Source organism: Cupressus sempervirens, chromosome 3, assembly GCF_028749045.1.
Source record: "Cupressus sempervirens isolate cs-2001-9-10 chromosome 3, ASM2874904v1, whole genome shotgun sequence".
NCBI classification, from domain to species: domain Eukaryota; kingdom Viridiplantae; phylum Streptophyta; class Pinopsida; order Cupressales; family Cupressaceae; genus Cupressus; species Cupressus sempervirens.
This window is the reverse complement of record NC_143120.1, coordinates 373,596,326-373,621,389: the sequence shown is the minus strand read 5'-3', so window position 1 is coordinate 373,621,389 and position 25,064 is coordinate 373,596,326. Positions and strand designations below refer to the sequence as shown.

Sequence of the window (25,064 nt, the reverse complement as noted above, 5' to 3'; positions counted from 1 at the left end):
ATTAAAAGCTTCGGCGGCCACATACATCATAATTATCATAATGGCAGCGCTACATATGATGAGGTTCTTCAAATCATCAATAGTTACGCAAGCCTAGGACTCTCTGCTTGCCAAAAGCCAGACATGATAAGACTCTTTGATGTCTCATCACCACATATACATATAGTCTTTCATCTGCTGAAGACTCTTCTTAGTCTTCAAAGAATGTGATATTGTATGCTGATAAAGACATTGCAGGTATAGTTAATATCTCCTATAGCGACCAATCTTTAGCACTCCCTCTTAGCAAAGGAGATATATATATTCCAGATTATCATGACATGGAGTCTCTCAACATGACAATTACAATGGCTACACCCATTATGATGGACACCAAAACTTATCATGGAGTCTCTCAACATGATGTTCACCATGGCTACTCCCATGGGTGAAATAAACACAAGCTCACATTACGGAGTCACTTAACATGATGTTGTCACAAAGTCTCTCAACATGACATTCACTATGGCCACTCCAATGAGTAGAAAGAGAAACAAGGCCTTTACCTCAATTTTTCTCCATCTCAAAGTAAAAATGGAATGCAAGGACTTTCACCTTAAATTTCTCAATCTGAGAGAAAAATGCATTACAAGGGCTTTCACCTCAAATTTCTCCCTCTTGGAGAAAAATGAATTATAGCACATAATAAGAGTAACCAATGTTGAGACTCCTCTCATTTAAGGCAGCATTCTCACAGCTTAGATTATCATGATAAATTATAGTTGATTCCAATGGTTGATCAAACAAGGAGCTTTTGAAGCCACATTGCTTCACAAGCTGGTTGATCCTCTGCAAAGGACTTGGCACTCTCCATTTGCTGCTCAAGCTCCCTCTCAATCTCAATCCCAATATGAAGGAAGAATCACTACAGAGAATTTGCACACTCAAACTAGACAATGTACTGGACATGCTTTCAACAATGCAAAGATAGAACCCACAAATTGCAATTGCATTCAGATACAATCCCACAATTTGTAAATTCATGCCCAAAACTCACACAAGTTGAATATCCAGTGCCTCTATTGATGAGATTTGGCTTCCATCTTTAGCAATTGATATAATAGTAAACACAACACAAATGCCCAATGTGATGACTCTCTTAATTTTGACAAGATTACTTTAACAATATTGGCTCAATAAGTCTAGAACTATACCATTCTAGAGTCTCTGCATACATATAATTTCCAACTTCAAACATTACAAAGTCTGATAAATATGAACTCTAGTAATAGAAGGCAGCCAGTATTAGAATGTTTAGGCAAAACAATAATTAATGAGCTTGTCACAGATCCATCCACAGACATAATTAATCAAACATCTTAATTTAAAAATCCAAGTAATTATAATATCAGATTCGATAATAGGACTTATTTACAAATAGACTTCCCTTGAAAACTTCCTCAAATATAAAACAATTAGAAGGTCTAAATAAAATCTAACAAAGACTGTCACTAGGTTTGCAGCTAGGGGAATAGTCTTCTTGATAATCTAGGAATTCCTAATCTACGAAAAAACTTCCCCTTTCTGATCTTCATAGATGTAATACAAATAACAAAAACTTTGCAACCGTCTTTCAAGCCACATGCACCAGCAAGGGCATCAAATCTCTCTTCGATACTTCAAAAGGCCACGACTAAGAGATAGCAATAATATCAAACCTTGCAATCAAATATCAATTGCCCAAAATTTTCTCCATTCACAATAAGTATTAAACTTATGAACTCCAGCAAGCACCTCCTAACACCTCCTTATATCCACGCCAATTATTTGAGGGTTGTTGATACATTCATAAATAAAAATTGCATCCAAGTTGTTGGTTCCCATAACTACAGATTGGAATCCTATGAGTCTTGCCAACTTGATGTTAGGATATCCAACCGTTATGGCCAACTTGACGGGATTGATCGATGCGATCCAAATCCCCTGCACTTCTAGCTCTGCAAGGCCAAGGCGGGTGCACCTGATCCTGAACGAAACACTTAGGTCCAAGACACTTGTGGCAGATTGATTAGAATGTGAATGTTACGAAAGCTTCCAAAATTGCAAGAATTATCAAAAACTTCAAACTTGTGATTTATGAATTAAGAATAAAAGTAAATGATTGTATGAATGTTTTTAAAATAAGAATAAGTATAGATTAATGCAACAAATGAATATATTAATTCTTCAGAGGGAAAGATATGAAATAATTGACAGCATATGGATTGCGAATTATGAAAAAATATAAAGACCAATGCCAAAGGGCGATAGAGTCAGATTATAAGTTTAAAAAACATACAACTTTATAAAATTCTACGCACATTAATTATAAAAAATTTAGTAATCAAGATGCGACAGATCAAATATATGGACGCAATTTTAAAACAGTTTGGAATGTATTTTAACTCCTGTGATTTGGAGACAAACTCGACATAGATTTGGAAACAATAAAATATTTCTCAATATCTATGACGTTCAATTTTAAAATGCTATAATTGATTCTTTCGACTTATCTATCATATAAATTATTTATAAAATTAAAATAATAATTATAAAGGACGAAACTATATAATATTTTGAAGATATTTAATTTTGTTCCATGGTTGAAATATAATAGTTTATTATATTTCCCTCCAAATATAAGCACCAAGTCACTTTATCATTAAATAAACATTTAATGCACTCGAGCACACTTTATAATATAAACTTTATATTAAATCATTAATTAAATAAAATTTAATTAATGATTATAAATGACTTTAATAGCTTATTAAAGTCTTTGAAGAAACGTTTAATGCACTTGAGCACGCTTTATAATATAAACTTCATATTAAATCATTAATTAAATGAAATTTAATTAATGATTATAAATGACTTTAATAGCTTATTAAAGTCTTTGAAGGACTTGCTTTAAATCTAGGTTCTCATTGTTTGACTCAAACACCAAGGTGCCTTACTATAAGTAACACTAACCATAAGTTGACTTACTATAAATAGTAAGTCCCAAATTGGAAGCTATGTGAATGTCCCGCTCAACTCCATGCTGCTACCAATTTTTCAAATAACCTACTCATTATAGTAACCCTGACTTTCCCAAAATTGTAATTTACCATAAATAGTAAGCTTCCTAATCTTATTCAAATGAGGAGTGCTCCTAAACATTCCTGATCACTAAAGTGGGATAATAGCCTCTAACTCGACCATCTGAGACCCTCTATCAAACTAATTAGCCTCTGATGCTCACGAAAAAGGGGACATTACACAAGGATTGAGAATCAAGCGCACCATACCTCATGCTTAAATGTATCACAAAATCATCAACTCCCAAAGGATACATGAAAGGATATTAGGAGTCAAGGGTCAAGGAAACCAAGGAACTCATTCCACGAGGCACACAAGTATGGATACACTCGACTTCACAAAACTGATAAGAACTCAATGGAAAATATTAAGGAATAGGAGTCAGGAATACACCTACCAAAAGTACCACATTGATATTCCCACATTTACAACACCAATGAGAAATAGAGAGGCAAATGCTAAGTGTCAGGGATTGGAAATTCCAAGCAACCAATACTATTAGGTATGCAAGTAAACAAATGGCTGAAAGTGTAAAGCCAAAAGGTAACGTCTCACTAAGTGTCAAAATGCAGGGGTCTAACCAAAAGCATGTCCATAAGAAAAGGTTTGATACTCCAACAAAAGCAAGGATAAAAGGGGATTTGAGGGAAAGGTGTCCTAGGATGAGAAAAACCAAATTTCTGAAACTCGGTGGATTCTGGAATTTGAATAGAAAACCTTCACACTTGGAATTTCTAGGACCTTTGTAACTTCCAACACATGATAAGCACATGGGCGATGGTGAAGGGCCACACTTATGCAAACTTTGTGCAAGGGAGACCCATTAAAAACTATCTCGAATCAATTATAAATGATGGGAGAATAAAGACAAAATGTACAAGGGAGATTTGGCCTTGGCAATTTTTCTTGGAATTATGTCTTGTCAAATAGTTATTCCTTCAAAAACTTGTTTGCAGCACATGTATTCGTTTTAGTCAATAGGAAGTTGTTGTCTCTGTTCATGCTTAAATATATTCAGCCTTTCACATCTGATAAATCTTGTTATATGGCACAGTTTTCAACAATCAACTGCATGCATCCAAGGCAAAAACATAGGCACTTCATCATTTTTATGTGGATCCTCACTCTGACATCTTATAGAGTATTTATATCTGCATATTTTGTCTACAGCTATAGTCTAGTTTACTTTTGTGTCAGGTTTTGAAAAGTTCCAAACAGCTTCCCCTTCTATTTTGAAGTGAGGTTTTAACTCACACGCTGTTCCACTTTATGTTGTCTTGCACAAGACAAATCAAAATGCTAAAAGAGTTCAGACTTGTGAGTTTTTGTTCATTTTACAGCAATGTTTGTTTGTAGATAGCATACTTTGGTGCACTGTTTTCACTGGAATTTTTCATTTTAATTACTCTGTTGTTAGGGTTAATTGTTTTGCACAAAATTTGTTTACCATGGTCTAGAAAAATTTAACAAAAATTGATGCAATTTTTTTGTTGTTATTCATTATCTAACCTCATTTCTCAATTTTTTATTGGAAGTTTTAGGGTAGAAAATTATTGACACCCCAAGGCTTATGCTTAATGTTAGATCAAAGGTGTTGATTTTCGTGTAACAGACAGTCTAGATTTATGTTTGTTGCAAACCCTAAGTTTGGTGATTACATCATTCTTTGATGTTGTTCCTTTGGATGCATTTGCAGTCCATATATCTTTGACAAGAAAGTAGTTTATTGTTGTAAGTCAAACAAGTGTCACTTCATCAAGGAGGGACAAAGCTTTATGCTGTCTTCTTACCAAGTCAGACAAAAACTACCTATAGGGCTCTCAAATCTCCATGGGAAAGGAAGAGGGGAATGTAAACAAAAGCCAATAAAGCTCATGTTCAAGCTTTTTGACATTATATCACTAATCAAATGATTAGTGACAAAAGGTTTCCAAGATCTTGGTTGGAGTGGAGTAAGGTTAGATGGCAGCCATGTCATCTATCAAGAGGAGCATCCTTCCTACTTTGTCTTTGTAGCTTTTACAGATCAGAAGCATATGTTTTGTCTTCGTAGCTTTTAGGGACCAAAAGCATACGTATTAGGGAGATTCGATCCACAAAAACATTGACTTGAATTCATGGTAACAAAGAAGAAGAGGTTCTGAGGCCAGGTTAGATACTTAGATGCTAGAGAATATTAAGGATGGTATAGGACATCTTAGAGAAAGATAGGGTAGAAAAAGAAAATTGAGAAAGGAGGAGAGTTTCTTGATTCTGGATAAATCTGTCAGTTTCCAACGGATGGAAAATTTGTAATCATCAAAGAAGTTTCATCTAGGTATGCAGTAGTTTCTTCAGAAGGAAGTGGCGGTTTCACAATTAGCCATGGCAGTTTTGTAAATCCTCTTAATGATAAGTGAAAATTTGTTGTGAAACAGAAAAAGGCCTGTAGCGTTCAGTTTGTTATGTAATGTAAAACAATAATATGCAATTGTAAACCTGAACAAGCTAACTAGAGGATGGCGACTTCCCAATTTCTTTTGACCAGCCCAATATGTCAATGGAATTTCTAGTGGATTCAGGCAGTTCATAGGTCCAAAGTAGACTTTTCTTCGGGCACAACAGAATGATGAGCTATTAGAGAGTTGCTAAAGATCTTAGTGACTGAATGAATTTGTGTTACGGTTGGGATAGAAATAAGTGCAAGATGCTTAACACCTAAATTGTCATTGGAATCATGGATAGAAATGAGTACTTTAGTCCCGATTTGTTGGAGATCCGTGAATAATTTATTCCCAATTTCTTGGAGTTTTTCTCCCACAAAAGGTTTTGTAGCTTCGGTCAGAGAAACACTATGAGTAGCAAATATGAACTTTATGCATATATCATATCAATATGACTTGCATATTGATAAACATTAGTTCAATGTTATTCTGATATTGCTTTCTCAATACAATACATAAGTTCAATGTTATTCTGGTATTGCTTTCTGAATACAACTGATGCACTTATATATATTTCATTGAGAAAAGTTTGTATGTATTTCATATGATTATCGGCATTTCTGTATATGCCGATCATTGTTTATCTCATATTATTATCAACTTGACTGATATGCCGATCCATATTTGGCATCTTGATATTATCGATCATACAAGTATTATGTGTGAGTTATACACAATAATGAATTAGTGCTATGCAAACTGATCTGTATTAGCAACTGTTATTGATAACTAATCTATGTTAAGATATCCAGGTGAATGGTAATGTCTCTAATTAGAGACATTCCCATTCACCCACGTACCCTATCATAGATTATTTATATCAAATGAATCCATTCTTGCAAGTATCAAAATCAATAAATACAAAGCATGACCTGGATAACAATTAAAGTTCAGTGATTAAAAGCATTTCTTATCTTTATAACAGTACATATACATATAAAGCCCTGCAGGAAATCAAATCGATTGAACATTGAAAGTTTGAATCTGCAACATATCCGTATTGAAACAATAAGATTCTGAACCAAAAGAAAGTCATACTACAAATCTGATCTAAACTTAGTAAAAATTAACAAAAGGATTTCCCTAGAGTAGATCTAGTCTTAATTTACTTCCACTCTGTTGGAGATTTGTGGTGTTATTGCTTTTGGTTGCATTTTTTGAGTTTCACATTGCTTAAAGTCATCTAGTATTGATGACCTTTTTGCATATGTAATTAATGCAGTATCAAATTTATCATCCATAATAGTTCTCCAGACAAACTTTGTTATGTCAAATGACCTGATGCATGCGGTGCTCTGATTCCCAGCACACGTTGCCATGGGGAATTCCTGTGTTATTCTTACATTTCATTGCTTCTGTTGGAATAGTTTGATGTGAATTTGTCTTCTCTGATCTACAAACATCAAACTGCCACCCAAAGAAAACATTTTGTATCCATGACATTGCAACCCCACATGTTAAAGATATTTTGGGTGAGAATGGCTTATGCAACTCTATGGCAATTGATACCAGGGCTTCCATTACAAAGGACATCATTCACAAACTTAGGTCTATGGTTTCTAACTTGGTAACAAAACAGTGAACTCCTCAATAGAATCCTTCCTAATGACAACATTATCCTGCTGGAGAAGAATTTTGGGGATATGCTTGAGTCAAGAGTTTCTGTAGCTTGGATTTAACAATCAGAAGAACTGGGAAATCTTCAACAAATTGTGCACTTACTGGCCAGAATAACATCAATCTGGCACTGTACCATCATGAACATGTCCTACATGTCGATAATATGCAAATTAACATTCAGGAGTGGTTTTTGGAATGTCTCCCATGCAACTACTGAATCCTTCTGAGAGAGCCTGGTGTACAAGTATCAGTTAAGGAGAACTTTTTTCAAGCCTTTTCAAGCCCCTTATGGCTGATTTGGTCAGTGATTTTGTTTAGTATTAATTATTTCTGCGGTTTTATAGACCAAGCTGGTTCACTTGATTTTTAATAGTAATGTTAGACATGGCTATTTGACTTTGAATAACTGAGTTACCAGGCTTTTTCGGGCAAGCTTGATTTTTAATAGTAATGTTAGACATGGCTATTTGACTTTGAATAACTGACTTACCAGGCTTTTTCGGGCTTTACCAGCCCATATTGTAAAACTAATTGTCACTTCTGAAAGAAGAATTAAGCTGTCATGCAAAATGAGAAGTTCGTTTAGTTCAAAATTTTCGGTTTACTGTTTAAATTTTATTTTCTTTTTCTACATATGATCAAGCAATCACTGCTAGAGTTATTAGAATTTATCCATTCCGAGAAGGGGTTTGAAGGGTTAAAAGGAGATCAAAACTGTGAGAACAAAACCACTGGATGCAAAAACATTGAACCACTACTTATCAGAGAAAAATGCCAGATCCAGATTTCATGGAGACAATACTCATAATCACAAACAAAACTAAAATTACTCTGCCCTCAGGGGCTGTAGAAACTAAAAAGACAATACAAACACATCAAAAGGCTTGAATGCGCTGTTTTGATTCCATGATAGAAAAATGACAGAATCTTGTAGAGGGGAGAATCCTAAGAAAACTGATAAGAAGTTCAGTTAAAAAACGAATTTTATCAATAAACATTCATGCTGCAGAGTGAATAGAAACTGGACAACAAAGATTGGAATCAACAGATACAATGAGCAGAATCTCATTGAAATACTTCTTTATTGATTCATCATCAAGGTTTTACAGTGTCCTTTCGATTCCACAAGTAACTTCTAACACACGGCAAAACAGACTCACAACTTCCAACAAGTCCAACTATCAGTCACTTCTTCAACAAAACAGCTCTGCACCTTCTGGCAATCTGCAATTCTATTCTTCATCATTGGGCTGCTTCTTGGGAGTAATATATTCTACTTTCTCTCAACTCATTCCAACCCCCTTCAAAGGCAGTCAATCTTCCCTTTATAGATCAAGAAGGGCATGAGGTGAAACTGTTCGACTTCTCAGCAACAACTTCCGACTGTCTAAAATGATGGTCGTTTAACTCCCAACAGCTATCTGACTTCCTGTCACTGTATTGTTACGAAGTTCTGCTTTATCTCATGAACACATGTTGGCAGGGACTAAACTTGGAACAAGTCTACAAAATTGAAGATAAACAAACCAAAATCAAGAGCCAGCACAGTGATCCTGCACCAAGATTTAGATGGATTTGTGCTACCATATAACTGTTCCATCTATACAGTACACAAATATAAGACCAGATTGCATTTTTCACAAAAATACGGGTTGATGGAATTGAACATAATTGAATTAGAACAAATTGAATGAACTAAAATTGTAGTCTCTACTTGAAGCAAGTGAGAATTAAAGTTTGAAAATTTTCCCAGGTAAACATTTGAAAAGTATGTCTGCATTCTGCAACATTTTATCATGATGTACTTCCAAAATAGGACCCACATATCTATTCCAAAAGCAGACTTATCTACCCGTCCATTACATCAAATAGCATCTTCATACCATATGTAAACAAAGCAAAAGAAACTTGTGTGTGTATCAGATGCCAATGATCTGAATTTCTGATAATGTTAATAAAACCAAATTCCTTTTAAAAAAAGCATACGTGACTCTAGATGGGGTTGTACTAGTATATTATTATATAATTAAATAGCTACATATAAATTGTAGTTTAAGATTATGGCTAAGAGATGGTCATTTTCAGGAACAGAGAACTGATAAAATTTATTTCATCTGCAACATTTTATCATGATGTACTTCCAAAATAGGACCCACATATCTATTCCAAAAGCAGACTTATCTACCCATCCATTACATCAAATAGCATCTTCATACCATATGTAAACAAAGCAAAAGAAACTTGTGTGTGTATCAGATGCCAATTATCTGAATTTCTGATAATGTTAATAAAACCAAATTCCTTTTAAAAAAAGCATACGTGACTCTATATGGGGTTGTACTAGTATATTATTATATAATTAAATAGCTACATATAAATTGTAGTTTAAGATTATGGCTAAGAGATGGTCATTTTCAGGAACAGAGAACTGATAAAATTTATTTCATGTGGCGCTTATTGAAATATCCCTAGCAGACCGATTCACTGATCTGCTGTAATTTTATTTAAATAAATAGAATTCTTCTGCAATTTTTTAAGTGTTCTTACAGAGTAGACAGAAGTGCAGAAGTTTGGTGTTTGATTTTTGATATTTTCTCTTCAAAGTAGATGTGTTACAATATCTACTAGTAACAGCAATATTTAAACAGCATAGTAATAATCCAAAACCACAGCACTTGAAAGCTGGGAATACCCAAACGAACCCAATAACAGCACTGGAAAGCTGGGAATACCCAAATGAACCCAATAATAACTGTTACAAAAATAAAAGCAACCCAGTACCTTAGCTACAGTCAACGCCAGATATGGATAGGCGGCCAGCTACAGGTCTGCAGCAGATCTGTTCTTATTCCAACGCCCAGGTGTGCAGAAAAGGCGGCCCAATGCTGAAGATCAGATCTGAGATGGTGGCTGCTGCTGAAGATCAGATAAGAAGGGTTGCCATTGCTGAAACTGCTTGCTTTCTGCCTGAAAATAGTACTGAAGACTTGCTGAATCACAGCTGCTTGAGGGTTACGTCCCAAACAGTTTACTCTCTCAACCTAGGGTTGGCGTCCTAGTTGGAGGAATGCTCTACCAGAGCCAAGCACCCAAAATGATGGATGAATAATGTAAAAGATAATCTTTCTTTTCTTTCCTTCTCCTTATAACTCCCTACTAGGCATTCGAACCCTAAAAATGACCTAATATGACTTAAGTGGAAACTTTGGGTTATAATGTTTATTTTCATTATTGGCGTCCAACATAGAGGAAAAAACATTATTTCAATCATGGTAAAAGTATCAAGCGTCACCGAAGCTCCTGTAGCTGAAAATCAAATGGTAGAGGTCTAGCACTTTCCAACGGACTATCACACCCCAACACAATTGACCAACTGGAGCCAAAAATCTCCTTATTTCAACCTAGTGGCTAATAAATTAGCCTTATTTAAATATTTAATTACTGACTTAGGGAAATATTTAAATATATTTAAATATTTGCCCAAGAGCCAACTAATAGCCAGATCACCATCAGAAGGTGAAACTGAACTTGCCACCACCTGTGACTAATGTCGGATATCAAGAAATAATCGACAGTCTCATCCCTTAAATCTAGGGATAACCCTAAAAAGTAGGAAGACCTCTGAATCTCCCGAAATTGAAACCAAGGGACGGTCTCCTATAACTCTAACTACATGCGGTGGTGATCAATAATATACCTTCCGATTCCTTGTAGCCACTGCATACCCAAAACAACATCATAATCCTCCAAGGGTAGAATATAGAAGTCATCTGTCAAAGTGAAATCCCCCATCTGAATACTAAGTTGTGAGATCCTCCTAGTGCAGCCCAAAATTGCACCATCCGCAACCTTTACTCCAAAACCCTCAACATCTCAGATTGTAACCAATTTCTGATCAATAAAATTATGTGTAGCTCATGTATCGACCAAGCTCATGATTCTCTGGCCCTGTAATGTGCCTTTCAGGCGAAAGGCGTGGAATTTGGGATAACCAGATGAGGTAGCCATAGTCACTTTGGTTGCCGCCAATGACTCTGGCATGTCCAATTTCAACTAAGATTGCTCCTGATGAGTCTCCTCAGGATTGTCCTCAGTGTCAGTGTCAGGTATCTCCTCATCACCAAACTCAGATGTCACCTCAATCAAATGAAACTTGTCCTTACCCATACAACGATGCCCGGGCTCCCAAGATTCTTTGCATGAAAAGCAAAGCTTTTTCCTCCTCAAATCATTTCGTGTCTCTAGGTCCATCCTAGGGGGTCTAGCTGACTGTTCATCCCTATTCTATGAGGTGTTGGCCTTCTGTGGAGGTCTTGCGTCCCTGAATGGTCTCTTATCAAACTGATAAGTAGGAATAACGTCCAGTCTTAGTGTTACATCAATGGCGTCCTTAACGGTGGCTGGCTGGAATGCTCAGACCAATCCCTTAAGTCTGTCCTACAACCCCTCAATGAATAACATCACACTCCGCTTCTAGGCCATATCAAGTACCATCACAACAATGCATGGGAATTCATTAATGTAAGTTTCAGCCTGTCCTATCTGTCTAAGATGAGCCAATTCTCTGTAGTAGAGCTCTGTGTCTTTTCGGTCAAACCGAGTAATAAGCCACTCAGTAAAATCTATATAAGAGTGAATCAATCCATGATCTTGGGTGATCAACCCATGATGCCACCAGTCATATGCAATCCCATTCAAATGTAATATTGCGAACTGTATAGCCTCCCTCTCTAGCATGGGACGTAAAGATAAGTAAATATCCAATTTGTGCACCGAAGCTCGTGCACTAGTACTACTGGTACCATCGTAAGTGACCAGTGAGACTTTCCCAATAGCTCTGTTGAGATCATTATTTTGCTGTGGTCTAAAACCCCTGTCACCTCTAAACCTAGTAGTATCCCTATGCTAAGAACAGTACTGGGGAAGAGGAAAAACATCACGGAACTCAGGAGGTAAGGCCCTCCATTCAGTTGCAGCTTCCATAATAGATTCCTGAAATTCCACCTCCAATGGATCTACCTATGGTCTACGCTCTCCTGGTAAGAATTGTGGAAGCAAGGGTCTGTCTCCAATAGGTGAATGGGGGCATTCACGCCTATGGGAATGAAGGGAGCTCCTTACAAAAGCATGAGATTTGTGGCTGTGCTGACTCCCTGCTACTGACACAGATCTACTGCGTCCCTGTCTACCGCTGTGCCTATCCAACTCCATTCTTTCCAAGTTATCCTGTAATCTCTCAAGGGCTTGGACTATCAAGGGCTGTGTTGTGATGAGTGTTTGCATCATTGCTCTTTCCTGTTCTTCTACTTGGTTCTGCTTGGCATTTCTCTATTCATCGGCCATAGTGTTTCAATCCTAGATTGCAATCAACTCACAGGCTGGCAAGATTAGGCTCTAATACCACTGAAATATCCCTAGTAGACCGATTCACTAATCTGCTGTAATTTTATTTAAATAAATAGAATTCTCCTACAATTTTTTAAGTGTTCTTACAGAGTAGACAGAAGTGCAGAAGTTTGGTGTTTGATTTTTGATATTTTCTCTTCAAAATAGATGTGTTACAATATCTACTAGTAACAGCAATATTTAAACAGCATAGTACTTATCCAAAACCACAGCACTTGAAAGCTGGGAATACCCAAACGAACCCAATAATAACTGTTACAAAAATAAAAGCAACCCAGTACCTTAGCTACAGTCAACGCCAGATATGGATAGGCGGCCAGCTACAGGTCTGCAGCAGATCTGTTCTTATTCCAATGCCCAGGTGTGCAGAAAAGGTGGCCCAATGCTGAAGATCAGATCTGAGATGGCGGCTGCTGCTGAAGATCAGATCTGAGATGGCGGCTGCTGCTGAAGATCAGATAAGAAGGGTTGCCATTGCTGAAACTGCTTGCTTTCTGCCTGAAAATAGTACTGAAGACTTGCTGAATCACAGCTGCTTGAGGTTTACGTCCCAAACAGTTTACTCTCTCAACCTAGGGTTGGCGTCCTAGTTGGAGGAATGCTCTACCAGAGCCAAGCACCCAAAATGATGGATGAATAATGTAAAAGATAATCTTTCCTTCCTTTGCTTCTCCTTATAACTCCCTACTAGGCATTCGAACCCTAAAAATGACCTAATATGACTTAAGCGGAAACTTTGGGTTATAATGTTTATTTTCATTATTGGCGTCCAACATAGAGGAAAAAACATTATTTCAATCATGGTAAAAGTATCAAGCGTCACCGAAGCTCCTATAGCTGAAAATCAAATAGTAGAGGTCTGGCACTTTCCAACGGACTATCACACCCTAACACAACTAACCAACTGGAGGCAAAAATATCCTTATTTCAACCTAGTGGCTAATAAATTAGCCTTATTTAAATATTTAATTACTAACTTAGGGAAATATTTAAATATATTTAAATATTTGCCCAAGAGTCAACTAATAGCCAGATCACCATCAAAAGGTGAAACTGAACTTGCCACCACCTGTGACTGATGCCGGATATCAAGAAATAATCGACAGTCTCATCCCTCAAATCTAGGGATAACCCTAAAAAGAGGAAGACCTCTGAATCTCCCGAAATTGAAACCAGGGGACGGTCTCCTATAACGTCAATGCTGGATGATACCTCCGCCTCCTAGAAAGTAGGGGTCTCCTCCTATAATTAAGGAACTCCTCTGAATCGTGCCCTCACTGTCAGAAACTTCAAATCCGAACACTGTAACCCTGATTGAGACTCTAAACACTCTTGCCAACCTACGAGACTCCTTGATAGGCTAACTCACATATCACTGCTAGAAGGAGCTAAAGAGGGGACATGACACTTATAACTTCTTTTTGGCAGTGAATATACAGGAACCAAACTTGGAGCCTCTGCACGAAGCAACTATTTAACAGGACTTGATTGCGCACCCATAATACCAAGTAGTATCTTCATTCCACACAAGAAATAATAAGAGCAACAACATAAATGTCTCAATGAGTTACATTGCATGATTTTGGATAATTAGGAACTTGCCCTCCTTTGCAGAAATTTCAGCACATGTTTTGACTCTCAAAACATTCCTTTAGCCTAAGCCAAGAACTTAGTGTAAAATTCTCAGTAAAGAAGGTAAACAAGCTACATAGACAAAGTACAAGGCACTGATCTTGTTTACTCAGTTGTTTGACCAGAAGACAAGAACCTCTACTTACATCTGAGAATTCAATTGGACAAAGTACAACACCCCTAGCTAAAGGCTGTAAGTAATCTATGATACTTGTTAATAAGGAGATGAGTCTCATGTGGATGAAATTTCAGCATGATTGAAATGTTGTTAGATTTTTAAAAGTTATTAGAAATATATGTTACATATTTCATCAATTCCTCATGCCACTGTGGATGTAGTTGACCTCAAGTGAAATACTATAAACTGAAATGATTTCAACAATGTCTATGAGACTGCAAATATTACAGCTGTCTCAACCACTAAATGAGGCTGTTGAGAATGTTTTAGTTTCTTACCATAGCCAGGTCTTTATTCTTGCCCCTTTTAAGTGTTCCAAAATGGAGTCCACTTCTAAGGTCTCCTTATATCAGTATCAATTCTCATTGTAATTGAACATTTCACAGTAAAGTGTTTCTATGTTTTTACTGTTGTAGTGACTATGATACAGAATACTTGTATACTCTCTTTTCACTCTTTCTTTTTCTGAATCAATCCTTATTCAGATTATATATAGTTTCTCCCTCCATTAGACTTTTGTTTCTCTCTCCTTCTAATGATGCTCATGAGTGGGGTTGCATATGTGAGATAGTCGTGTTGTTTCTTTCCTATATTCTTTATATAGACAGGCCTTCTAAAATTTCTTTTGGGCTATGTTTTATTTATTTGTTAGTGTCCAAGCATCCATTCAAGCTAACATCCCACCTAGTCATCTATTAGTGTATTCATTCATCAATGTGCCTTTTCTTCTGTAATGTTCTACTACCATCTTCTATCACTTGTTGGTCCGGATGCCTCCTGTTTTTTTCAAGTGGCCTAATAACCAGGTCATAGTGGATCCTCATATAGGGGAAACACCTCCCTTGGTGAGCAGTATCTAGTAAGGATGGTCATAAATCAGGGGTACTTGTGTAGCAAAAACTCATAATCACAATTCTTACAAGACATGTCCATGTAGTATTAGGTAATGTACCGCATCCAACTCTAGTTATAGTATCCTCCACAGATAACAAGAAGTGTAAACCGTGGTCAAATTTGGCAGAATAAGTACCTATTTGCCATGGTATCTAAGCCAAAGGTAAACAAAGCCCTAATGGGCAATAGAAAAGGCAATATAATTAAAAAGGCTACATCAATAGTTGCTAGCTCATACCCCACATTTATTAATTCACAAAAAGTGCTACTCCAAAAGTTTTCACATCGTACTGGTTATAGATAGCTGGTGTCAAGGGAAAAGCAATGGAGTGATCTTGGCAACCAAATTTCAGACCTGGATGTGTATTGCTCTGTGCTATTGACAACCCAAATTAAAATGATATAGATGCAAAGGAATAGTAAACTGACATCTGATAAGGAATCGATCCAAGACCTGGGTTTATTTGGGTTATGACAAAATTAAAATCAAGACTAACTAAAGTTGAAGGTACAACAACGTCTTTCTAACAAGCACATGTTCCAACCCGTCGGCCCCCTATTAAAATTCCCATACCACTTCGCTATACAAATATCTGTAAGAATGTTTATGGAAGGAACTGGGTGTGGTTTTTGTATTAAGGTTTACGATTGCACTCAGCAATTCATCATCAGGAACAGAAAAACTTGATGAATGCATTTTCAGATGTTATAAAAGAAACACAAAATTACTTCCATTAAACTTCTTCCAAATACAATACGTAACTTTAAAGTTACCCATGGTGTACAGTTTTGGTTATCTTGCATTCCCTGTACCCTACCTTGATGGAACACACAGTAAAGCTAACCAACATTTTTCAGCATGTCTACAGAAGAAGTAATCCTTTATCAGTCGCATTTTGTTCCCGTAAGAAGCTACAACAATGTTATTAGTCTTCAGCACGAAATATTCAAAACAGCAAAACTGATGTTGGTGAAATAAATAAAAAGACAATTTACCTATATGCCCTGCATCTTCAGCTAGAGCTAATCTAATTATAGCTGTGAGGTCATAAGTTGGGTGAGCAGGTGGTTGCACTGCCATATTGAAATTCTTGTAGGTACCCATTGACACTGCTTTGCATCTAGGTATGAGAAATCGAAGCAATAATTTAAGTACTTCAACAAGAATATATAATTGCAGGAGGAAGAAAAGCCAACTGAAATCTCCTACCCATAAAATATCCTCGGCCTTCGAATTGCTTTCACAGAGAAGTTAGTGCTGATAGTTCCGGAGGTAAGAGCAAAATATGTAGAGCGAATGCTTTGCACAACCTCCATGAAAATTCACAGCAACATAAATAGAAATAGGGTAGTCTCTATGTTCGTAGAAAATCGCTCGGTCACATTGAAATGCCAGGACATGGTACCTGTTTATTGTACTTCAGTCAGTTAAGGTCCGTTTTTATTTTTTAATTATTAGTAATTGGAAATGAAAACGGGCTGGGTTTCTCGTGAGTGGTTCTTAAAATGCTAAGACGTGGATGGGGAGGCTAAAATGCTAAACTTTTGAGTTAAAAAATTCACAAGTTTTCATTTTTAGTCCCAGGGAACTAATGTTTTATTTTTAAATTCTTTTCTAAATCATTAATTTTTAATTTAGAATCATTAATTTTTAATTTCTGATTGTCACTAGTAATTTTCCTACGGGTATAATTATATTTTTAATCTCGAAAATAACAAAAAATAAGTACAGAGAGGCAAGTGGTTGTAATAATTATTATTAAGATAAGGCACTGTCAGATTTAAATACGACGGTCGGTGGCATCTTTCGTTAGGGTTTTTATGGATTGAGGCCTTTCACCACCAAGCCTTAGGCAGCGCAATCTGGGCACCGGCTACGGTGCAACTTATTTGCACCGTGCCGTTTAGCCTTTCTGTCAATGGCCTTCCGTCTATTTCCCTTCCAGTCTGAGTCCGTACCAGTCTGAGTTTGTACCTGACAGTAGCAAATCGATGTCAGGAAAAGATATGTTTGCTGCCCTAAATGTAATTTACCTTTTTGTTTGTTTTTATAGTTTTTATGAGTGAAGTATGTAATTTAATTAATATTTTTTTATATAATGTTTTTATAATATAATTGTAATTAATAAGATCAAATAAAAATATTTATATTGTTTTTAATTGAATGTATTCATATTGTAAATTTTAATATATTCAAAATAAATAAATAAAATTATATTAAATATTAAATAAAAATTATATTTTGTTTAACTTTATCTATATTGAATAACTAGATGGTACAATAAGGAGGTGATCAAGATGTTCACAAATTAACTATTCAAACTATTTCATTTATTTCTTGCATAGTTAAAACATTTTTGGCACGAACTATGATGCTTTGCAACCTTGTTTATTTTAGTTTTGAATTTGATTTTAAAAATACTAATAATTATCTTACTCAGATAGAATTGTTTTGTAATTTATATTTTTATTGTAATTTTATTTGGAAAAAAATTCTATCTGAGTAAGATAATTATTAGTATTTTTAAAATCAAATTCAAAACTAAAATAAACAAGGTTGCAAAGCATCATAGTTCGTGCCAAAAATGTTTTAACTATGCAAGAAATAAATGAAATAGTTTGAATAGTTAATTTGTGAACATCTTGATCACCTCCTTATTGTACCATCTAGTTATTCAATATAGAATAAAGTTAAACAAAATATATAAAAAAAGGATTTTTTTTTGAAATATTATATATATTTAAAAAATATATGATAAACTAATTAGATATAAACTTACGATTATAGTTAATTTTTATTTAATATTTAATATAATTTTATTTATTTATTTTGAATATATTAAAATTTACAATATGAATACATTGAATTAAAAAATAATATAAATATTTTTATTTGATCTTATTAATTACAATTATATTATAAAAACATTATATAAAAAAAAATATTCATTAAATTACATTCTTCACTCATATAAAAACTATAAAAACAAACAAAAAGGTCAATTACATTTCAGGGCAGCAAACATATCTTTCCCTGACATCGATTTGCTATTGTCAGGTACGAACTCAGACTGGTACGGACTCAACTGGAAGGGAAACGGATGGAAGGCCATTGATGGAAAGGCTTAACGGCTCGGTGCAAATAAGTTGCACCGTAGTCGATGCCACGCAGTCTGTGCTCTGTTTCTTTGTAGGCTGCTTTGCTCTGTTAAAATTATATTGTTGTAGGAATAATGGGGAAATACGTGGAGATGTTGGATCTAGGCATGAGGATCACCACAAGGTTCCAGTCTCATTGCTCTCAGAAAGCTCAGCTGTATTATCATCCTCTGAATCACGCTCAAATTGCTTAGAATTCAAACCCTATTGGGAAAGTCTTGTCCGCCATTAACGTGTTGAGTGTTTCAGCAATGGTGTATACCTGTGCTTGCAATTAGGGCATTTTGAGTAATAATGCAATGATTATTGCTTGGCAGTAATGGATATCGTATGTTCTTTGTTCTTTCATGTTTTTATGGGTACCTTGGATGAGAAGCTTTCAGAAACCGTTTCTTCACTCTGTTCCATTTTATTGTTATCATTCTTTGTGCTTTTGGGCTTGGATTAAATAAAATTCCTCTGTCATGAGATCTTCAGTACCAAGAGATTTTTAAGGTTTTGTATGGCGTGACCTATGAAGAGGATTTTAATTTTATTATTAGTAACAATAGTGTAAAGTTTAGGGTGCTTTCTTTTTATAGAGTGTTTTCTTTATGTAGACTCGTTTCGTTGTGTTCTGTATAAGAGATCTACTTTTTTTTAAAATGGAATTCATCAGATTTAAGTACAACTACCCTCTAACTCGTTTCACTAGGTACGTTTCACTATGTATCGAAAAATAGAATAAATATTTGCACAAAAAAAATGTATTAAATGTTCACATATTTTTAATTTTGGACAATGAGAATTCTAGACAAATTTATGAGTATTTTACCGTGATCCGAGATGAGATGGAGAAAATAAAATTTGGTCTTAGAAGTATTTAGTGTTAATATTTTTACTTCTTAGAACATGTGCAAAAAGAACTTGTGGATGCTCCTAGGAAAGATCTTATATTTAAATTTAAAAAAAAAAAAAAAACTTTTCATATTAAGATAGTTTTTTGGGTTTAAAATAAGTTTTATAGATAATCTAAATATTTTCATTATTAACAAATGTATTTTGTGATATTGCTATCAGGATTTAACTGTGTGATTTTTGAGTCAAACTCATTGACCCATGTTTCATGAGTAGTGATTCAACATGAATCCATCTCTCATGAGAATAAATGGAACACTTAGCACTCATTGGATCTAGGTGATGCTCATCAGGTATCAGGATTTAACTGTGTAATTTTTGAGTCAAACTCATTGACCCATGTTTCATGAGTAGTGATTCAACATGAATCCATCTCTCATGAATAAATGGAACACTTAGCATCACCTAGATCCAATGAGTGCTAAGTGTTCCATTTATTCTCATGAGATGGATTCATGTTGAATCACTACTCATGAAACATGGGTCAATGAAGTGGGTGAGCATCACCTAGATCCAATGAGTGCTAAGTGTTCCATTTATTCTCATGAGAGATGGATTCATGTTGAATCACTACTCATGAAACATGGGTCAATGAGTTTGACTCAAAAATCACACAGTTAAATCCTGATAGCAATATTACAATTTGACTAGCTGTGGAAATTAACTCCTACTTATCAAATGTATTTTGATTAATATAGAGATTAATACTATTTATAAATATATTTATAATTATTAATTATAAATTAATGATAAAAAATAATATTAATATAAACTTTTTACTAATTTTTCTCTTAATTTTATATTTTATATTTAATTAATTTTTATATTATAAATTATTATTTATATTTTAACTATATTAATGTTAATATATTTATACAATTTATGTATGTCTATTTTTTTCTTTTCAATTTGTATTAAATTTTTTTACACTGTCACATTGATAAGCATAAAATAGATAAGATTAATTATATATTTGAAAAAATAAATGATATTTTAATAATTATATTAATCATAATATAATTTATAATTCTACATTAATTTCTATGAAATTAGATTAGTACAAATACAAGTCTCCGATTGTTGGAAAATCTTAACACTCTTTTTTTTCTCTAATAGTTATATTATACAAATCAATAGATTTAATTTAATTAAAAGACAAATATAAACATTATATTAATATGTAAATCCTATCATAATTTACAACTTTTCACTATAAATATACTTTTTAAAATTAAATTATCTAACTATTTGTATATATGAATTTATTTTTTCTCATAAGCTTTAAATACTATTAATAAATATATTTATATAATTTAAGATTTATACAATCTGAATAGGACTTCCTATTATAAAAAAAAGGATTTAGTATTTGTAAAATATTTACATTATAATAATAAAACATATAATAATATAAATCTATTACTTAAAAACTATTCATCACAACTTCATGTTGGAGAATTCTCACAATCATTTTCTAGAGAAAATTGAAGGTGGATGATATTTTCTTGTTCACTCAAAACCCTAATCCAAACTTTTTAAACATTTAACAAATGTTTACTCACTAAGTTATGTTATAAGTATAGAACATCTTCTATCTTCTATAAAATGCAAATCTATAATCTATGTACCACAAGGCAGGGACTCTAGCTCTTCTAGAGCTCTTGTTAACTAACTATTCAATATGTTTTTTTTTTAAATAAGTATTAATAGTTCTTTTATTGAAAAAAACAAGGAGAGACAGCAAGCACTGCCACGTAAAGGCATTGCCTAACTAGTATTAGTTTCCAAATAGTATTTTCTTCTAAATCTTATAGTTTTGTTAGGAAAAGACCACTCTATAATCATTAAGTATTTGCCTCATGTAGAATTTTAGTTATTTTTGGACTTACAAAGATTGTCCATACTCTCTTAATAGCCTAAGTGTATAGTTTTCTTGGAAATATAAGAGGTAAAGAGCAAATTTTGAATATCATTATAAAAATAAATTTAACAATTTATATTAATTTATATAGTATTTAATAATATAATTTTATTGATGTTATATAATAAAAATTATTTTATTTTTTTTAATAAGTAATAATTTAGAGCCAAGAGTTTTATCATTCTTAAATCAAAAAAATTGCAAGTACAAATTCATTTGGTACGGGCACTGGTAGGAAAGAACAAGTGAAGAAAACTTTAAGCCTGGCCCGAGACTTGTTTAAGTTCAAATTATTAGAAATCTCATGCCTATATATGTGTGTCAAAAGCTAAAGAAGAATACTAACCCTATGTTTACAAATCTATAGTTCTTTAATTACATCTATAAATCATGCCTTCATAATATGCAAGATGAACTTAATCTGCCAACATTGCATAGTGAATCTAATGCAAGAGCATCCTAGGCATAAGAGCAATCTTGCATCACCCAAAAATATTTTCTTTTCAATATTTTCTATTTTAATAAGGACTAGTAGACAGGTGGTTACTATTTATGGGAACTTGCTATTTTTAGTAAGTTTGTCATACGAGCTCAGAATGTTCTCATTTTCTACATGAAGGTTCATTTTAGAGTTATAAGCCTACCATAAAAATCTCATTGCTCCAGCTTAAGTATTAGAGAAGTTATTACAGATTTTTGGTGGAAATATTTGAAGAAAAATCTTCAAGGTCACCGTTGGAGGCCTTAGAGTACCTAGATGAGGTTCGAAAACTCGATGAAAGGGCGCCTGCATAATTTTTAGCTTGTAGATCAAGATATGGTGTTTTCAAAAAGTGGTTATAATAGCCAATTAGAGTAACAATTCGTGAGTTATGGCCTTTCAAAGTTGGGCTACTTGAAATATCTAAAATAATTGTCAAAAATGTATTTTGCCAACTCTATATGTATTGTTAGGGTCCATCGGCCCTAGGTATTAAGTTTCAATGTCTATAACCTTCTCAGGTGGCATAAAATTGCATATTTAAGAAAGGCCTGAACATTGTCTAGAACAACTCTAGGAGGTAGTTTGTAGCTTAGTCTTGCATATTGTTGTAATGAAGGTGCTCATGTGGGTTAGCATTTTGTACTCGTGAATTCTATACTTTCGCATTTGCAGCACAAATAAGAAGTCCATATTTTGTTCTTGCATTTGTTGTTATTTCTTTGTTTCTATTATGAGTTTATAGTTTTAAGGGAAGCACCCTTCATCAGAATCCTAGTACTAGACAACCATGCATACTCAGTTGATCACTAGCTTATAATAACAAAGTACATCTCAAGACAGTCCCTAATTCTCAGAGGAAGGCACACTTCTTGTTTGCTTCTCCCTTATCATCCTACTTTCATTAAAACCTATAGAAAACAAACATGCTTCCTCTTTTTGCTACGAGTTAGTAATTATTCTAACAAACCTTCATTATTGAATCTCCAAATAGAAATTAACTTATCAAAAAGCAGAAATAGAGCCTTTATATGAAGTCGTTATTAGGTAAATTCCATAGCAATATGTTAACTTTAGCATAGCTAGTAGGAATTATTATTATTGATATTTTAATCTACACGAGTCACACAAGCTCAACCATAATCTAAAAAATTAACAATTTAACATTCATCATATTTCTAAACTAGGTTAGGTATCAAAGCAAACCTAACTTGCCAATATAATCTTCTAAAGTTTATTCAAACCATAGAGATAATGAAAGTTCATTTAATAAAAATTAATTCTTGTGTCAGACCTAGAGTATAAAGTATTCTTCAACATATGCCTTCAGCAACCATAGTCTTATAATAGCCAACTTTTTCATTGCAAGAGTATTCTGGAAGTATTCTATTGAGCTTAACATAGATAAACAATATGTTATGCAAAAGGAAGGACTTATAACTATATTTAAGCTACCCCTTATGTAAGCCTAGAAAAATAACTAATGGATGAGCTAGATGCATTAGAGATGACCTTGTCAACCCTACCCTGTATGTGTCTGTGTGTAGAGAGAGTGTAGAGAGAGAGAGAGAGAGAGAGAGAGAGAGAGAGAGAGAGAGAGAGAGAGAGAGAGAGAGAGTATGTATAAGGATTTCCTTGGGGACATGCAAAAAAGTCATCTCCATTATAGCATCACCTAATCCAAAATAAAATGACAGATTTCTAAAACATGATTGAGTACTTTATTATAAATGGCTTAAGAGAAGGAAAGAGGGAACCAAAGCAAAAAGTCACTAAGATAATATATCCTATGATGTATATATACTAAGAAGGCATCCATTGATATCCATTATACTTCATAGAAGAATCATAATAAACTGCCAAGGTTAAGTTCTATTATAGGGCCAACAATCTAATAAAACTCAAAACAAAGAATTTTCCCAAAAGGCCTAGAAGTCAAAGCATCCTTAACTAAATACCCTTAAAAAGGTACTAACAACTTGACCTGTGAGAAGTTCATAGTTAAACACTATATATTAGGAGGATAACATTTATATCCAAACCAACCAAAACAAAGCCAAAGAAAAATGCTTATTGGCTATGTTGGGTGCATTGACATAGAGATTTAATGTCTTCACCATGGATAATATCTTCAACCACTCCGTCAGCAACAATGTAGTCTCTCAACCAATTCCTATTTGTTAGAGCACAAATCTCAAAGAAATGCACATGAGAATGTCTAAATTTATGACAATAGTTGATCTTTTAGCCCCAAAACCCTTCATGTCCTCCCAAAAGAGAGTAGGGTAAGTAATGAATGGTATATTTCTAACCATGAGCATATCATATATTTTAGGCCAAGGGATTGTGAGATAATCCCTAATAGTAACCATAACCCTATCAAGGTCAACCAAAACTCTACCTTAAATAGTCTAATAATATTTGTTCAATTATTATATGTGTATAGCAATTCCAAGGAGAATTATTAGGATATATGAATTGGCCCTAAACCTATCTTTTTAATTCATAAACTAGCTACATCTAGACTCTTAAACACCACTCATTAGATGACTCTATTATTAACATTAAAAACTGCCTAATTCTATCAAGCTTTACCTTTATATCGAAAATCATTTGTCTATTCCCTCCATCTAATTTGTTCAAAGTATCGACGACCAACAACTTGAGAGCTATTAGAGAGGAACTATATCAAGGACCTTGTAAATAACTAAGAATAGGGATCTCTATTTATTAGCATTCACTTGGTGAGATGTTTAAAGCAAGTTGACATTCACAAATGCATTTATTGTCATGATTAAAAGCTCTCATTTTCATTATGAAACATCAAAGTAGACACTTTCATCAATATATTGAAAGACCCCCATGACCAACATATTTGTTTTAAGGAGACATCTTCCCAAATAATATAAATCATGAAAATAGATACCCTACTAGTTAATTCATATATAGTTTATCCATCTCTCTTAGATCATTAGCATAATGATATATATATATATATATATATATATATATATATATATATATATATATATATATATATATATATAAAAGAGGAGTATGTATGTATGTCTACATAGATATATATATATATATAGATAACACACACAAAATAACTAGCCCAAAAGGTCAAAATGGAGAGGATAAATGCATAGATCTATTAGAGAGACAAGGGAGGAAAAATAGATCAAATCCATAAAGGGAGATCATCCTTATAGGGAATATATAACATAATATTTAATTACACATTCTTGAGTCTTCCAGCCATTTTCATATAAGAATATTATATTTTAAACA

The 25,064-nt window shown here is 34.0% G+C and overlaps 1 protein-coding gene and 1 long non-coding RNA gene across 5 annotated transcripts in view; both read right to left on the bottom strand.

Annotated features, from left to right (window-relative positions):
- QPT (quinolinate phoshoribosyltransferase) overlaps nt 1–16,695 on the bottom strand; it is a 202,779-nt gene extending 186,084 nt beyond the window's left edge. For all 4 annotated transcript variants that reach the window (XM_089819850.1, XM_089819852.1, XM_089819851.1 and 1 more), the window contains exons 1-2: nt 16,523–16,695; nt 16,309–16,433 (exon numbers count right to left, since the gene is read on the bottom strand). In XM_089819850.1, coding sequence (XP_089675976.1) covers nt 16,309–16,433; nt 16,523–16,629 — 232 coding nt within the window. In that variant the 5' untranslated portion in view covers nt 16,630–16,695. The remainder of the gene's footprint in view (nt 1–16,308; nt 16,434–16,522) is intronic.
- Nucleotides 8,238–16,267, bottom strand: LOC149566545 (uncharacterized). The gene is made up of 2 exons (XR_016362217.1): nt 16,131–16,267; nt 8,238–8,705 (listed from the first exon to the last, which is right to left on the bottom strand). It is a non-coding gene; the product is annotated as an uncharacterized LOC149566545 (long non-coding RNA).
- Nucleotides 16,696–25,064: the final 8,369 nt, after the last annotated feature.